Source organism: Lethenteron reissneri, chromosome 46 (genome assembly GCF_015708825.2).
Source record: "Lethenteron reissneri isolate LAM-NWPU_2019-01 chromosome 46, ASM1570882v1, whole genome shotgun sequence".
NCBI classification, from domain to species: Eukaryota; Metazoa; Chordata; class Hyperoartia; order Petromyzontiformes; family Petromyzontidae; genus Lethenteron; species Lethenteron reissneri.
The window spans coordinates 4,594,108-4,612,023 of NC_083824.1; the positions used below are offsets into that span (position 1 = coordinate 4,594,108).

The window sequence follows — 17,916 nt, forward strand, 5'->3', positions numbered from 1 at the left end:
ACATGGTGTGTAGTCTGTGTTGTGATTGCTCTGATCATCAGACATGGTGTGTAGTCTGTGTTGTGATTGCTTTGACCATCAGACATGGTGTGTAGCCTGTGTTGTGATTGCTCTGATCATCAGACATGGTGTGTAGTCTGTGTTGTGATTGCTTTGACCATCAGACATGGTGTGTAGCCTGTGTTGTGATTGCTCTGCCCATCAGCCATCAATCGTCGCTTCGAGCGACCAGAGGAATCCTGCCACAAGCCCACAACTCACTTTTCTGTTCCAGACGGACTCAAAACAGCGCTGTACACGTCTTTAACTCTCGAATCCATGCCTCCCTCCTCCTCCTGCCTTAGCTCATTATTCGTATTAGAAGCCAGGTATTTACTGCTTCTGCTGGACGTTAAGCGATGTACCACTTTCACAGCTGTCAACCCAAACGCTTTACCCCGTATTCTTGTCCAGGGAAATTGAGTTTTTCAGGGTCCATACGGCGTACAGCGGTTTCAATACGTGCACAAATAAAACAATAATAGGGTCAAATAAAATCAGTGTATTGTGTAACCCTTCGTAATTTTATTGTTGTACATTAACAACACGAGTGAGTGCATCCACATATCAAGCAAGCAGCAGCAGCATCAGCATGCAAGATCACGTACAGTAGCATGATAAGTAGCATCATTGACACCAATCGTCATCATTACTAGATACAACTGCTTTTATTTAGCAACATAATTGTTGTCTATTTGTTTGTGTTTCTCCCTTGTGATGGGGTTTTGTAGGATGTTGAGATCGATAAGGGGCACGGGGTGACCAATAAGATCTGAATTGCTCTGTAACAAGGCAGGACACTGATACTGGTAGGAACCTCTGGTTACACCAGCCCACAGGGGATTATTGTGTCCTTCCGTCCGTCGTGCAGGGAGGGGCTGGGTGGGGAGGGGAGGGGCTGGGTGGGGAGGGTGGGGCTGGTTGGGAGGGGTGGGGAGGGTGGGGCTGGGTGGGAGGGGTGGGGCTGGGTGGGAGGGTGGGGCTGGGTGGGAGGGTGGGGCTGGGTGGGAGGGTGGAGCTGGGTGGGAGGGGTGGGGCTGGGTGGGAGGGTGGGGCTGGGTGGGAGGGTGGAGCTGAGTGGGAGGGGTGGGGCTGGGTGGGAGGGTGGGGCTGGGTGGGAGGGGTGGGGCTGGGTGGGAGGGTGGGGCTGGGTGGGAGGGTGGAGCTGGGTGGGAGGGTGGGGCTGGGTGGGAGGGTGGAGCTGGGTGGGAGGGTGGGGCTGGGTGGGGGGTGGGAGGGATGGGGCTGGGTGGGGAGGGGCTGGTCACCCCGTGGTGCCCTTATAAAACTCAACGTTTAACCTACTCACGCCGGCTTGTGCCCGCCCTCACAGTCGGGCATATTTGCGGAATACACCACGCCGCCGTTGACCCTGGCCATTGACCGAGCAACCCAACGTTCCTACCAGCTCCCTCCGCAGGAGGAATGTGTTAATGGGTTAACAGGAATGTAAATGGAATTTCAGCTGGAAAGGCACCAGTGTGAACATTGCCCATTGATCAACATCGAGGCAATAAGTGGCACGAACAAGAGACACGTGGAGGGTTGACTTTGACTGATGGGAGCACAGTTCACACACCCCCTCGGCTCTCTCTGCCTGCAGTCTGATAAGTTTACTAATCACTTACTCGGTTGATAAAGACCAGAAGCAGATAGTTTTCAGTGAAACAACAGGGTTGTTTTTCAATGACACCGTTTGGGAGTGGGACTGGTAAGATAAAACATACTCTTTGGTTCTTTCGGTAAAGTCACGTAGGTATAAAATAAAATAAGAAATATTTTTAAAAACTTTTTCAAAACACGGTTTAATGAAATGTACCCTACTAGTAATGGAAGAACTCCACGACTCCAGGAAGTGGGCCCGAAGCTTGCCATAACGTAAGGGACCGTGGGCAATTACAGCCAGCGTGAGTTTACTGTGGACAATTAGACCCAAGCCGAAACATAACATATCAAAAATAATGTTGAAAAATATATTTTTTTAATGATAGAATATAGTATTGTCATCAGTATGACATAAGTATACCACGTTTGCAGTCGATACCACATTGGGAAGTGGGTAAAAATTGAGTTACAAGATTTCAGGATACGACAACAACAACAGACAGTGAGTTCATAGAAAGCGTGTAAAAAGATCGTTTAAATTTGTTTTATTTATTTTTCATGATAGAATATAGTATTGTCATCAGTATGACATACGTATACCAAGTTTACAGTCAATACCACATTGGGAAGTGGGTTAAAATTGAGTTACAAGATTTGAGGATACAACAACAACGACAACAACAGACAGAGTGAGTTAATAGAAAGCGTGTAACAACAACAGCAGACAGAGTGAGTTCATAGAAAGCGTGTAATAACAACAACAGAGTGAGTGAGTTAATAGAAAGCGTGTAACAACAACAACAACAGAGTGAGTTAATAGAAAGTTATAGAAAGTTAATAGAAAGTGGGTAATAATAACAACAGAGTGAGTTAATAGAAAGTGTGTAATAACAACCACAACAGACAGAGTGAGTTAATAGAAAGCGTGTAACAACAACAACAGACAGAGTGAGTTAATAGAAAGCGTGTAACAACAACAACAGACAGAGTGAGTTCATAGAAAGCGTGTAACAACAACAACAGAGTGAGTTAATAGAAAGCGTGTAACAACAACAACAACAGAGTGAGTTAATAGAAAGCGTGTAATAACAACAACAACAACAATAACAGAGTGAGTTAATAGAAAGTGTGTAACAACAACAACAGACAGAGTGAGTTCATAGAAAGCGTGTAATAACAACAACAGAGTGAGTGAGTTAATCGAAAGTGTGTAATAACAACAACAACAACAGACAGTGAGTTCATAGAAAGTGTGTAACAACAACAACAGAGTGAGTGAGTTAATAGAAAGCGTGTAATAACAACAACAGAGTGAGTGAGTTAATAGAAAGTGTGTAATAAATTACGACGTTTCGGGCCAACACAAGCATCCGTCCCACCTGATGACGGACGCTTGTGTTGCGCCCGAAACGTCGCGATTGATTTTATTTTCTACCTACGTGACTTCACCGAAAGAACCAAAGATAAAATTAAACAAAAATAATAGAAATTATAATGGTACAAATAATATCTTATTTTGTTTTAATTTTATTTTTCTACCTACGTGACTTTACCGAAAGAACCAAAGAGTATGGATTCCTGCAGTCACGAAAGCTTCAAATGAAGATCAAACATAGTTTAGTTTTATTTGTATATATTTCTTAAATAATTTGTTTATCTTTCCTATACTTTGCACTTCCTATCGTGTTGTTGTTTTATTCGTTCTGACCCCGTGCCACTACTGGACATCTATAGCTTATTGGATTCCTCCTGCAATCCAAATAAATATTCTGAAGATGAATATAACGCTTAATATTTTACAAGTAATTTTAACAATGTAATGTGGAAGGATAGTGATTAATCTGCATTAACCCACACGGTAGAATCAAGTTAAATGAAAACATCAAACTATATTCTTGGTTCTTTCGGTAAAGTCACGTAGAAGGGAAATAATAAAATAATAAAAATAAAACATAATAAAATATTTCCCTTCTACGTGACTTTACCGAAAGAACCAAAAAGATGAATCCCTGCAGTCACGAAAGCTTTAAATCGAAACATTATCAAACTAATATTGCTTCACTGTAATTCAACTGTATTCAGAGTAAACTATTCTTGTTCGTATTCTCTTCAGGGAATACTGAACACAAACTGTGGTGGACAGCAACAGCTGGTAGCAGCCACGAGCGTGCTAAATGACAGCGCTCTCTGCCCTCGTGAATCTGTGTCCAGTTGGATGCGTCTCACACGATGCTAACTCGTGCAGAAACCTTCCTCCCTCGCAATATATCACCCCGAGCAGTGTCAATTTGGTTACTTTGGGATTTTTGCACACAGCGTTGGTGTACGGTGATTTTTTTTCTGCAATATTTTGCTGTCTTTTCTTGGATTTTCTGTTTGCACTCGGTCACATATTCACTTTAAGATGTTTTTTGTTCATTTTTTTGATTGTTGCGGTTGCACCCGATTCACGAGCCGAATGGCTCACAGGGCTATACCTAATAAATGAACTTGAACTTTACTAGAGCTGTGGCAATTGACCAAGTAAGTCGATTGAAATTGTAATCGACCACTTTTGTCGTCACCTACAAGTCTTCTGATGATGCCGATTGCCTCTCCAAGCTCCGTCCATCACCTCCCGTCCAGCGACACTCGTGGGACAAGAGGTGAGGCTTTTTTTTCCCCACCGTGTAATTTGATGTTGTCCGATTCGTCGAGTAATCCAATCGATAACCGGTAGGGTGATCGATTACTTAGTCGGATTACAGCCCAGCGCTACACTTTAGTGGGCTGCTTATGGAGATACTGTGGGTCTCACTCAACCACACCGAGGAGTGGGACACGCTGAGAGTTTATCAAGACTGGCTGTCTCGAACCATCACGTGTGTCATCTGCCTCTATATCCAGTGTGTCTGCAAGGCTTAGAGTTGATTCTCGTGCCCACCGTCCGTGGTATGACCTCACATCCCACCGCACTTTGTCGCACATCTTGGGCGTTTCTCGAAATTCCATGGGATGTGGGATGGGGGTCATCCCTGCTTTGTGTGTTTAGTTTGTTGTCCTTCCTCCGCACGGTTGGCTACGTTCGCTGCGAAAGAAGTTCCACTTAAATACATCCCACCCGGCCAACTTCATTCAACACCAATAACTCGGTGAATATTCGATGGAGAGAGAACCGACCTGCATAACATTGTGCTTTCTGTTGACGGCCCTTGTTACACGCTTTCTATTAACTCACGCTGTCTGTTGTTGTATCCTCAAATCTTGTAACTCTATTTTAACCCACTTCCCAATGTGGTATCGACTGCAAACGTGATATACTTATGTCATACTGATGACAATACTATATTCTATCATAAAATTTAAAACTAATATTTTTCAACAATCTTTTTTATATGTTATGTTTCGGCTTGGGTCTAATTGTCCACGGTCAACTAACGTTGGCTGTAAATGACCACGGTCTCTTACATTATGGCAAGCTTCGGGGACACTTCCTGGAGTCGTGGAGTTCTTCCATTACTAGTACGGTACATTTCATTAAAGCGTGTTTAAAAGTTTTTTTTTAATATTACTTATTTGGTGTCAGCCTGAGGTCACCAGTCGCTTATCATGTGTGTTTGTGGGTGGCACCTTTTTGCCAGTACAGTATCACCATGTTGGTGTCATTTGTCCTGTGTCCCGGGCTCTCCACGGGATCTGTTTACCAGGTTCCGGGGTCTCTGGGTAAAACTTGGTGGTCTGGCATAGGCCACCAGCTCAGGCTGACTGGTCTGTTTGCTGCGCTTGGACAATGTCCCTTTGTTAAGAACGACATGTTTTTTAATCACTCCCCCATTTCTGGCTGTTGATTTAATAAACTTTGGTACAGTACGTGTTATTTTTCACAGATTTTTAGCATTCTTGCATTGCACTCTCATGCCTTTGGATTGCTCTCATGCTTTCATGTCCTTTGGATTGCACTCTCATACTCACATGTCCTTTGGATTGCACCCGTTGGGTTGCACTTTTTCGTCGAGGAGGCCGCTCTCCTATCTTACAGTTACATGCTAATCTCTCACATGAACATCATGCTAATCTCTCACATTAACATCATGCTAATCTCTCACATTAACATCATGCTAATCTCTCACATTAACATTATGCTAATCTATCACATTAACATCATGCTAATCTCTCACATTAACATCATGCTAATCTATCACATTAACATCATGCTAATCTCTCACATTAACATTATGCTAATCTATCACATTAACATCATGCTAATCTCTCACATTAACATCATGCTAATCTCTCACATTAACATCATGTTCATCTCTCACATTAACATGCTAATCTCTAGCCCCGGCCACTTCTTTATGACCCTTGGGCTACACCCATTTCAAACCTTTTTCAAACAGTCTGCCTTAGCAGCAGACCATGCTTTCCCACCTGGTGACGGACGCTTGGGTTGTGCCCGAAACGTCGTGATCTATTTTATTTTTCTACCCACGTGACTTTACCGAAAGAACCAAAGAGTATGGATTCCTGCAGTCATGAAATCTTCAAATCAAGATTCTTGGGCAAGTTTATTAAAATCCCCCGATCGACAGGCCCCATGTGATGGGGGCACTGTGTGGGTACTTCCACCTCTTCCAAGCGTGGAAGAGTAGGCCAAATTACCCTCGAGAAGGATATTCAAGATATCCGTCGAGTTAAAGCCCTTCTGCCAGCAGTGGCTTGAGGAAGTGATTGCAGGGCTGTGCCTTTGTGTTTGTGATATTATTTGTAGAACTTAGAGGATCCAATAGTTCCATCTCCTAAGGCAGGGGTGTCCAAACTTTTTGCAAAGAGGGCCACATTTGATAAAGTGAAGATGCCCGGGGGCCAATAGATCATTTTGACATTGTTTTAACCACAAAAGTTACGTGGAAATACAGTTATAAAACAATTTTCATTGTCACAATTACCTTTATTTTTCAAATGATAATATAACCAAATATAAGCCACTCAGGCAGACGTGAACAACTCTACAAACGCAATTCTGCCTTTCAATCAGTCAGATAACATTGAACAAACTGTATAGAATACCTTAAATTTCCATGAGTTTTATGATGTATTTATTCTGACAGAGCTAGCGAGCCATCAATAACACATTATAAGACCGAAGCTGCCGTATGAAATCTGACCGCGGGTCGTGATTGGCCCGCGGGCCGGACTTCGGACATGCCTGTCCTAAGGAGTATGCAGCGTTGTCGCTTTACGAGAGCGCACGAGCCGGTTGGGACACACAGGGTGTGTTTGTTGAGCAAGAAAAGAGCATTGAACATGATTCATAAGGATGTGACTGAGTACATAAATAATCGCCCATGGGCGAGGTCAGGCCACCCACTAACTATAGCCCGGCCACCTCACCATCTGACCATGCACACGTTTCGACAACAACACAAAAAAACAGGGGATTAAAACTAGTCTTGTAACATTTGGCAACAAAACTGACACCTTTTTACAAGGAGTCATGTTTGCATAGACCGCAATACCTGCAGTCATAATACAAACAAAAGACATAACTCTGATAATGTGCACTGTCCTTGAAGTTGATTGGTCCACACCCGAGACAGCTTCAAGGACAGTGCACATTATCAGAGTTATGTCTTTTGTTTGCATTATGACTGCAGGTATTGCGGTCTATGCAAACATGACTCCTTGTAAAAAGGTCTCAGTTTTGCAGAGGTGTGGACTCGAGTCATGTGACTTGGACTCGAGTCAGACTCGAGTCATGAATTTGATGACTTGAGACTCGACTTGGACTTGCATAACAATGACTTTGTCCCACCTCTGAGGTGTGGACTCGAGTCATGTGACTTGGACTCGAGTCAGACTCGAGTCATGAATTTGATGACTTGAGACTCGACTTGGACTTGCATAACAATGACTTTGTCCCACCTCTGCAGTTTTGTTTCCAGATAGAAAGGTAAAAAAACAATTATCATATTTTTACTTGCAAATGAGGTTCCCATAGTGTAGTCTTGTAACATTTAACCTAAATACAAACTTGCTTTTTGTGTTTATTTTGTCGTCCTTCGCCGCACCTATTAGCACGTGCGAAAAGAGTTCAAATACATAAGTAATTCTTGTAAATATGTATACATTTGTATTCACTAAGTCGGTAAAGGTGCAGCCCTGCAATTTACTTGCTTAAGACAATGCTGGCCAGTGCGAAAGCGCTGTTATTTATTTATTTAAAGACAGTTATTTTCTTTATTTTCCTACTTGATCCAAGAAAGCCACACTGAGTCGTAAGATTGTCTTTTTTTCAGGAGGGTCCTGCATTGGGTTTTAATTTTTCAAAGTGTTCAGACAATGAATGAATGACGAGTGTTTGTACAAGTGCAGGAAACCGGGGGACCCGGAGGAAACCCACGCGTGAAAAGGGAGCAACGCTCTATCCCCGTACGGATGGAAACAGATGGCGCATAGGCCACTTGCTGTACTGCCTTCTGGCAGGGTCAGGGTTATGACACCTCGACACCCACGCGAAGAGAGTTTCACATCGTGTGTGCGTTCCATCAACCCTCGCTGCCTCCACGGTGCCGGATTACCAGCGAGCGTCATCACCCCTCCAGAGGGGTTCTCTACGGCTCCTTCTAGTGACAGGATATCAACGTTTCGTGATTATCAAATCTAATTTACCCATGTGCCCTAAACAAGATGCGTGAGACCTCGCACACTGTGTTTGTACAGTGTCAGATATCTTCTTGGTTCTTTCGGTAAAGTCACGTAGAATGGAAATAATAAAATAATAAAAATACAACTTAATAAAAATCATTCTCACGACGTTTCGGCCACAACGCAAGCAGCCGTCCTCAGGTGGAGAACAGTTCTGTCGAGAAGAGAGTCAGATATGCGCTGGCTAATGGCCATAAATTTAATCTCTCGCGGTGAAGAATTCGTACAGATTATGTTACTTCATCTCTGCGTTGCATTCTTATTTGGCAATGCTGTGCCAGGTTCAGATTCTCGTTGAACTTGTCATAAGTTTCGCAATTTTATCTATATAGTTCACAGTTGTATAAGGGAGGGTAGCAGTGTGATTATCACGGCCCACTGTGAACTCGGCGACCCAAATTCAATTCCCGGGTGATATCCAAGCCAGTCCTGGACTTTCACGTATGGGCCAAACAACCCATATGGCTGTCATGGCTAAGGGGGGAGGCCTTTATCCAGCAGTGAATTTGCAAGAAGCCATGTAAACCAGGACTGTATAAATGTATTTTTCCTACAAGCATTGTGTTGGTCAGTGGGGTGGTAGTTATCTTAATAGCAATACACATTGTAGGTGCATAGTAGATATATTTAAAGCAATATACATTGTAGGTGCATAGTAGATATCATTACAGCAATACACATTGTAGGTGCATAGTAGATATCATTACAGGAATATGCATTGTAGGTGCAGAGTAGATACCTTTACAAGAGCAATATACATTGTAGGTGCCATCAAACCCTAGCTTTAGAAGGCCAGTGTACTCTTATGGTGCTGTGTTGCGTATTTTGTTGCGTACACACTTTTTGTGACGTCGCAAAGTTCTTTCCATGTCGGTTGTACAAAGAGCCTATGAATTCTAAGTCAGTGGAGTGTTAAACCGAGAGCTTTCTCTGTGGTTGTGCATTGTGTTTTTTACGCATAAATAACCTGTATCTCATCATTAGTATTACTATCACGCTCGTTTACCCAGTGGAGTCTCGCTGAGTCACAAGAAACCTTTTCAGGAGAGCCCTGCCTGCCGAGTTTTCAGCCGCAGGCAATGTTGCCGTGTCTTGCTACGTGTCATCCGAGTGCCAGTACGGTAATTTGCAGGTAATTTTCAGTGTTAGGATGTTTGGCCAATACCAGTTAATCTTGTGCGGTTTTTATTTTCGCCTAACACTGTACCGCAACTACTTTATGGGTCCTGATGCATAGAAATCAATGCGTTACGGTGTCTCACGCTACGCTCATTCAATATAGAGTAAAACCTTGGATTGCGAGTAACTTGGTCTGCGAGTGTTTAGCAAGACGAGCAAATTTTTTAATAAATATTAATTTGATAAACGAGCGAAGTCTTGCAATACGAGTAGTACGTGTCTACGCTTTGTCTGCCGAGCGTCACGTGATCACAACTGATATAAAAGTGCGAGTGCTTTGGATTACAAACACTTTTCCGGAACGAATTATGCTCGCAATCCAAGGTTTTACTGTAATTCGTCTCGTTTTGCATTCCTGACAATAGTAGAATCACCCAGAATGCACTCGATCTCATCAGGTCTCAGATGAGAAGATCGAGCCTGGATAGTGCTTGGATGGGCAAGCGCCATGCATAATAGGTGCTATGGGCTGTGGGACAATGTTTTGGGCAGCTTAGGAGAGTGCAACAAAGAGTCATTCGTGTCCTGAGCTTTTATTCAACACACATCTCTGCTCCCCCACCTTGATCAAGCCCACACTGACTTGCGTGGTGAAGTATGGCCAGTAACCTCCACAATCCGCACGGCGGGGGCAGACCCTCGTTCAGCAGCGGGGTGCCAAAAGCGCTGCATTTGTGTGTGTGTACACGTTTGTATGTGCGTGCGTGTGTACACGTTTGTATGTGTGTGCGTGTGTACACGTTTGTATGTGAGTGTAGACGTTTGTATGTGTGTGCGCGTGTACACTTTGTATGTGCGTGCGTGTGTACACGTTTATATGTGCTTGCGTGTGTACACGTATGTATGTGTGTGCGTGTGTACACGTTTGCATGTGTGTGCGTGTGCACACGTTTGTATGTGTGTGCGTGTGTACACGTTTGTATGTGTGTGCGTGTGTACACGTTTGTATGTGTGTGCGTGTGTACACGTTTGTATGTGAGTGTACACGTTTGCATGTGTGTGCGTGTGTACACGTTTGTATGTGCGTGCGTGTGTACACGTTTGTATGTGCCTGGACACGTTTGCACCACAACTTGTTCAGGCACTGGGCATCACACGTGTGGTTTCACTGGGTAAACATTAACTGTGTTCTCTGTTTTCACTCCCTCGCAGCAGTGCGGTGACGCAGGATGGAGGGTCAACAGGACGTGAGCAGCTGGGGCACAAAGGAGGTGGGTGTTTTTATTTTAGTCGACGATGACCGCAACTATAATGAAAATACAATTCTCACGACGTTTCGGCCACAACGCAAGCAGCCGTCCTCACCTGAGAACGCAAGCAGCTGTCCTCATCTGAGGGCGGCTGCTTGCGTTGTGGCCGAAACGTCGTGAGAATTGTATTTTATTATGTTTTATTATTATTTTATTATTTCCCTTCTACGTGACTTTACCGAAAGAACCAAGAAGATGAATCCCTGCAGTCACGAAAGCTTTAGATCGAAATTCATGTTGAGCTTCTTTCGCACCGTACGTAGCCACCTGTGCTAACCGCAGGTGCCACGACTACGACTGCCCGCCAAAGACCAAAGCGTGACTGACTACTGTGGCGAAGGCGAAATGACTAGCAGTGCTAGTAATAATAACAATACTCCTTTGTCAAGGCGCTCTGCTCTTCCCACCCAGCTTAAAATACGCTGCCAAACTTAGCAGTGTTCATTAGGACGCCGTCTTTCCGACAGCTCTGTTCTTCACCTGAGGACGGCTGCTTGTGTTGTGGCCGAAACGTCGTGAGAATTTTATCATGTTTTATTATTATTATTTCCCTTCTACGTGACTTTACCGAAAGATCCAAGAATATGAATAACAATACTAGTAATAATACTATAATAGTGGTCATAATAACAATAAGTCCGATCTTCATCGCGCGCTCGTTATTCGTGCAGCGAGTCGCTGCGCGTAATCGCCGTGCTGCGTGTGCGAGGTTGGGCGTCGCACGCCATCGCCGTGCCGTGTGCGTCGCACGGACTCGTGGCGTCGCCGCCTGTGACCGCCACCGCCGCCGCCATGTGCTCCTTCGCGCGTCTCCACCAGGTGGGCACGTGGCTGCACAAAGAGGGCATGGGCGAGCTCTCGGAGCTGCTGAGCGACGTCCATCGCCTCGACGGGCCGGGGTTGCTGAGCCTCACGCAGGCCGAGCTGCTGTCGCCCCCCATCTGCATGAAGGTGTTGGGCGACGCTAAGAGGCTGATACGAGCCGTCACGTCGCTGCGTGCCGCCACGCGTGGTACGTGCGACGCGGCGTTGCCGCGCATTTACTCGTCACCGTTGGCTCGTTCGTTGGCAGCGGCGTGGAGGGAGAGCCCTGAGACCGCTGTTGAGTCTGGTCGGGGGGCGAAATCCACGCTGGGCACGTCCGCGGAGTGGGTTGTGGTCACATCGGCCCCAGTCGTAGAGGGATGTCGGCTGAACGTGGACCCTGGCCTGGTTGGAAATCCGTTGCGAGAAGAGCCTGTGACCGCCGTGGAAGGCGAACCGTGGGGTCGACAATGAGAACGTGGTTCTTAATGTCGTCAGCCGTTTAATCCACCTTTCTACATTCACGTTTTACCTTGGGATGAGGATAATGATGCGTGGTTTTGCCACGTTGAAAAAAATTCACAACGGTCAGCGGAGTGAAGTTCGATCAAACAACCCCCAAGAAGGCCTTGCGAAAACTTCACTTGGACTTCATCCAACAGTTGATTGACAACGGGCTGTGAATTTGGAATTTTTATTATTTCTGGAGGGCTATTGTGACATTGCGAAAAAGTTTCGCTTGCGTGGCGGACATATATTTGTCAAGGTTGTCACTGATGAAACCTCAACACTACAGCTATCAATGTGCGTTGGAGTTTATATATATTTTTTTATAATAAATGATATGCACGGACAAGGCAACACATTTGACGAATACATTTTCACAGCTGCTTTTAATCCCAAGTGTGGATTTCCAGGTGGGGGCTGCACTGCTGTCGACATCTTCATAAGTTTCATTCAATTTCAGTATAAACATTAAGAAACATCCGGGCGTGTGTTCCCTTCCTGGAGTAGTTTTCTGGGCGTCTTCGGGAGTTGAATTCAACTCCCGAAGACGCTTCAGAGTAAAAATGCTCAACACGCAGCTAAATCCAGAAAAAACATCATTTGGAAGGGAACACGTGTCCTCATGGGTGTTGTTATTTGCTATTATTTGTATTTTTTTATATTTCTAGCCCGGTGACGTATTCTACTTCTGTACAGTCAGGAAAACCTCACGGGTATTTGACTTTGTGCGTGCTCTTACCAGGATGGCTCACGTGTTTTTTGTAGGAACGTCGTAAACAAACCTGGCGTAAGGATCACAAATCAAAACAAAACATCGCCGGCTTCGTTAACGACATTGCCCTCTAACAAAACATACGCGGGCGATCACGAGTGCCGCCTGGCCTTAAGAGCAGGGAGCTGCTGCTTCTGCTGCTGCCACTCGCTGTTCTGTCGGTTAATTAAACAAGACTAATTGTACGACAGAATGCCTAGCTTGGCCCATTCACGCTAGAACGCTGTATATGCATTTGCTAGGGGTCCCCATGGCACAAACAACACACAAACCAATGCATTCATCAATAGCATTGCCTTAATAGTGAAAAATATGTATAGAATGGATGCTGTATCGTGCAATGACCCGTTTTCCTAAGCAGAGAGACAAAGAGGCTGGAGAGTTTGAACAGTGGTTGGAGACTGCTACGCTATCCACCCCATGCAGTCGCCAACTATTATTCACTTCTCTGTATCTCTGTGATATGAAGGAGGGCCATTGTCCAGAGCATCACCTATTACACAAAAATACGTTTTACTGGTAGGAACCTCCTGGTTACACCAGCCCACAGGGGATTATTGTGTCCGTCGTGCAGGGAGGGGCTGGGTGGGGAGGGGAGAGTGGGGAGGGGCTGGGTGGCGAGGGTGGGGCTGGGTGGGGAGGGGAGGGTGGGGAGGGGCTGGGTGGGGAGGGTGGGGCTGGGTGGGGAGAGTGGGGAGGGGCTGGGTGGGGAGGGGCTGGGTGGGGAGGATGGGGCTGGGTGGGGCTGGGTGGGGAGGGGCTGGTCACCCCGTGGTGCCCTTATCAAACTCAACGTTTAACCTACTCACGCCGGCTTGTGCCTGCCCTCACAGTCGGGCATATTTGCGGAATACACCACGCCGCCGTTGACCCTGGCCATTGACCGAGCAACCCAACGTTCCTACCAGCTCCCTCCGCAGGAGGAATGTGTTCATGATTGCACCAATGTCATTGGCGAATGTGTTGAGTGTTTGTTGGCTGTGCTTGTGCGCCACTGCCAAGACGGCATAACTTTTATTTTGTTTAACTCCAAATTGGTGAATGATCGGTAGGGCGGTGCTTTTGTGAGGTTTGGGGGGTGAGAGCCGTTTGAGGGCTTGGTGACACGAATACGCAGCACGCGTGCGTGGTGGTGGTGGTGCCAGGGGCACCTGACCACAGCTCGCGCAGTCCTCACCGTTGCATCCCGAAGTGACTTGCCACTACATGGAGGCTCCATTTTGCAATCCGAGCAACGGTATTGATCGTCCTTTATTTTCACAGCCCTTTCTTCGCTGAGTCTCACGACTCTTTCTTCAGGAGGGACTTTTAATTATTGCTGTGAATCTTCCAATTGAGTGATTTGCGGGGCGATACATTTTGTTTTGCAAATTCGGACCGTGATGCCAGCACGCAGTGCCCTCACTCTCATTAATTAACGGCAATTGCGACACGAAGGAATGTTACGGTTAATGCGCCCGCAGTATTAACCAGGGCGGCCGCTGGAATCGAACCGTGAAGCTCTGCAAGAGGGGGGTTGAATGCACAACTGCTCGCGCTCCAAATCTATCTACACGCATATGTCAACAGCCGACTTGCTGTGGCAGGCAGGCACGCAGCGCACACGGTGATGGTGATGTGTCCGTTATGCAATAGAACATCATGTGGATTGCACTTGAACCCTGCATTGCAGCTGTGAGCCAGGATAGTACCATTCACGGTAAGCTCAGTTAGTTACTGTCTAATTGCCATGTATGTTTGTAATTGTGTACAGGAAGCTATGAGTTGGAAGGCCCATGCAGCTCGTATGGCCAATGTTGCTGTTTTCACTTCCACGAGCACCAGTTGCTCTCATCAGATCAAGGTTATGGTGCAAGGTCGCAGCAGCAGCATATGCAGCAGATGGCGGAGAGAGGGAATGATCATCGCTACACCAATGGTTCGTATTTAAAAAATCTCCTAAAGTTGTATTCCGATTGCGCTATGGACTGTCATGTCGTGAGATGAAGGATCCACTCGGATCTCTAGAGGAGCAGTGGAACCATTCGCATTTGAGAATGGCTCATGGAAGTGAATGTGACAGAACTACATCTGAGATCCCTTCCAGTAGGGGGCAGCACTTTCCCACCCACCCACCTGCAGAGAGTAATGTTCGTCGCATGACAAATATTTTAAAATTCTCAGAGCTCGAATTTACTCAAATTAACATGCAGAGCCATATTTAATATGGTGGATTGTTTTGCGCGCAGTCGTTGATGACCTGGCTGAGACTATGAACTCAGTACTTTTGAAAACCCATGCAATGGTTGGTCTATAACTTCTACTGCACGAATATAGCTCTCCTTGGCTGCATTAAAAGTTCAGACGTCACGTCTCTAAAGCGCAATATAACTGCCGGGCTTACGGTGCGAGTTTAAACAGAGCCGGCGTTTGCGTGGCACCCGTGCCGCTCATTAACCCCGTCTCCGGCTCCTCCGCAGGCGTGCCGTATCGCAGAATCGCGCTGCGCGCGCACCAACCAGCCGGCGTGCAGTCGAGCCTGCAGAACGCGCCGCCTGCAGCGCCGGCTGGCGGGGCGCGGGGGGGCGGCGGCGGGCAGGGCAGAGGTCACGGCGGCGGGCGTAAGCTCGACCCCGAGTACTGGAAGACGCTCGTGAGCCTGGTGTACGTCGTGCTCGTGTTCGGGGCCACGGCCTTCGTCATGGTGATCGTGCACGACCGCGTGCCCGACATGGAAACCTACCCCCCCCTGCCCGACATCTTCCTTGACAAGTGAGGCAGTGCAGCAGTGCGGCATGCTGCTGGGTCGGGGTAACGAAAGCGATGGGCGAGAGTTACAAGGAAAAACGAAAAGGTGCATCCTTGCAATTTCTTGCTCCCGTCACTGCTGGCGGAAGGGTCTCTACTACAGGGAGATCTTGAGAGCCCTCTCTAAACGGCATTTGGCCTACTCTTCCACATAGGCCAGGCGTCTTGGAACGAGTGGGAGTTCCCATCGTCGCCCTAGCAACATGTGACCTGCCAGTCGACGAACTGTGGTGCACCCATTTATACAGCTGGGTGGACGGAGGTGGAGGGATTTGTGAAACGCTGTTTCAGCTGCCGCGCCGGGAGATCCAATCCACCCGGTGACCTGTGCATGGCAATTCCCGTGTGCTAGCCATGACACTGCCGCAGCATCCCTGGGTGGGGGGTGAGGTTATAATTACGTTTCTTTAAGCAAGGTTTTTTGTTGTTATAGATAGCATAGCTTGGAAATGTAATATACTTATTTTCATGATTAGCTGCAGATTTTGTCACGGCAGATGTGTGTTGAAATCTTCTTTGGCACCGTACGTAGTCAACCGTGCCAGTCGGAGGTGCGGGGGAAGGACAACAAACTAAACACAAAGAGCAGTTTAAAAGAAATTTGTTTTCAAATTCGATGTCTCAACGCACGATTGTGAAATTCCCAGACCCGTAATTAAAGGTTTGCTCTTCTGACCGATGTTGGGTCGGGGTGTAATATTTTAATGCAGATTTTGCAACAATTAATTTCGCAATACAGCGACGTCATGCACCTGTGTGGTCCGTTGTTTGCCGTGCTGATGGCAGTGCCGCTGTGCGTGTGTCTCAGCGTTCCACGGATCCCATGGGCCTTTGCCATGACCGAGGTGTGTGGCCTGATCCTCACCACCATCTGGAGCTCCGTTCTCGTGTTTCACAAGCACAGGTAAACGCATGACCATGTGCAGTTAATGTTTTCGGGCCAGCGCCTGCCCAGTATTAATCTTGGGGAGGGTTGTTAAGTAAGACTTTAAGCGCACGTCACTGCCGTACAGTTTAACCCGAGTCACCGTCATCACGAAGAAATAGGTGGAAGGCTGAAGAGATCAAATTAAGAAGTAAGAAAACATCCAGAAATTGGTTTGGAAATTTTTGTAAAATATAAGAGGGCACCAGCGACACGTGTGGTTAACGGAAGAGTCCAAGGGCACGAGTTCTCCCTTTGCATCACTCCACCACGTGGTGCAGCAATAACCTTTTCTAACTCTTTTGTAATTCAACTTTTTGAAAATACACCAAATATTGATTTTGATGAACGAGGCTATGGAGTCTCACCGAGCCAAACGTTGGCAACTGTTGAAAATTCCAGGAGAAGGGGGTGGAATGGCGCAAATCTGGCCTTTGTTTTTCATTCGCGCGCACGATTTTCTTCGATATAACTCCTGCTACTTATGCAGTGAATTAGACTCAGCCTTACATGAGTACCTAGTACTGTTTAGACGTCATCACTGGGGAGACAAAGATGGTCGGGCATGGTGCTAGCCACACCGCTCACGCGTGCGCCATTCTGGCCTTCATAGGTGCTGGATAATAAACTTATCAACTTTGTTCAAGGCTACACGGGGGAGCTTTGTCTCTGTGTGCGTGTGTGTGTGTGTCTGCTCAGGTCCATCCTGCTGAGGCGAATGTTCTCGCTGATAGGCACCGTGTTCCTGCTGCGCTGCGTCACCATGTTTGTGACATCGCTGTCGGTGCCGGGCGTGCACCTGCAGTGCTCGGGGAAGGTACGTGCTGCGTGCGCTGCTCCCTTGGTGACAGTGATCACCTACAAGCCCAATGTCGTGCTAGGGGGTTGGCCCCCATCCATAGCAGACGACGAAAAATCCCTGACCCGGGCAACTCGCACAAAACTGGCTCAACTCCGTTCAGGTTACTGCTGCTCCATGCTAGCCGATTACCAAAATCGAATCGACCCAAACGCCCCAAACTGTTGGCCCTTTGTGCCAAGCAACGCCAGAAGACGTCTCCCATTTTCTCAGTTGCCCAAAACGCGGGCCAAAAATTAAATCGATTGATCTCTGGCTAAACCCTTCCAAAGTGGCGACACAACGCCACCTACAAACAGAAAGTGCGAGGAAAACAGCAACAACAACAGCAGCCACCATGCCGCCACGAGCTGGCGGTGATATCACCACTGTGCAGGTGCCAGACACAGTCAGCTGGCCAGCGGATTAGTTGATTACTTTACAAGATCGCTTATTGGCACTCATTAGACCAGTTTTCTACTAAACAAATTGACACGATTGAACTGTGGTTTGGAAATACAGG

General features: G+C 46.7%; 1 protein-coding gene across 3 annotated transcripts in view; it reads left to right on the forward strand.

Moving 5' to 3' along the window:
- SAMD8 (sterile alpha motif domain containing 8) overlaps positions 1-17,916 on the forward strand; it is a 29,236-nt gene that overhangs the window by 4,598 nt on the left and 6,722 nt on the right. For 2 of the 3 annotated variants that reach the window (XM_061570810.1, XM_061570812.1), the window contains 6 exons: positions 10,663-10,721; positions 11,580-11,772; positions 14,597-14,761; positions 15,303-15,594; positions 16,439-16,534; positions 17,255-17,372. In XM_061570810.1, coding sequence (XP_061426794.1) covers positions 10,680-10,721; positions 11,580-11,772; positions 14,597-14,761; positions 15,303-15,594; positions 16,439-16,534; positions 17,255-17,372 — 906 coding nt within the window. In that variant the 5' untranslated portion in view covers positions 10,663-10,679. The remainder of the gene's footprint in view (positions 1-10,662; positions 10,722-11,579; positions 11,773-14,596; positions 14,762-15,302; positions 15,595-16,438; positions 16,535-17,254; positions 17,373-17,916) is intronic. The other variant, XM_061570811.1, reaches the window with a different exon arrangement.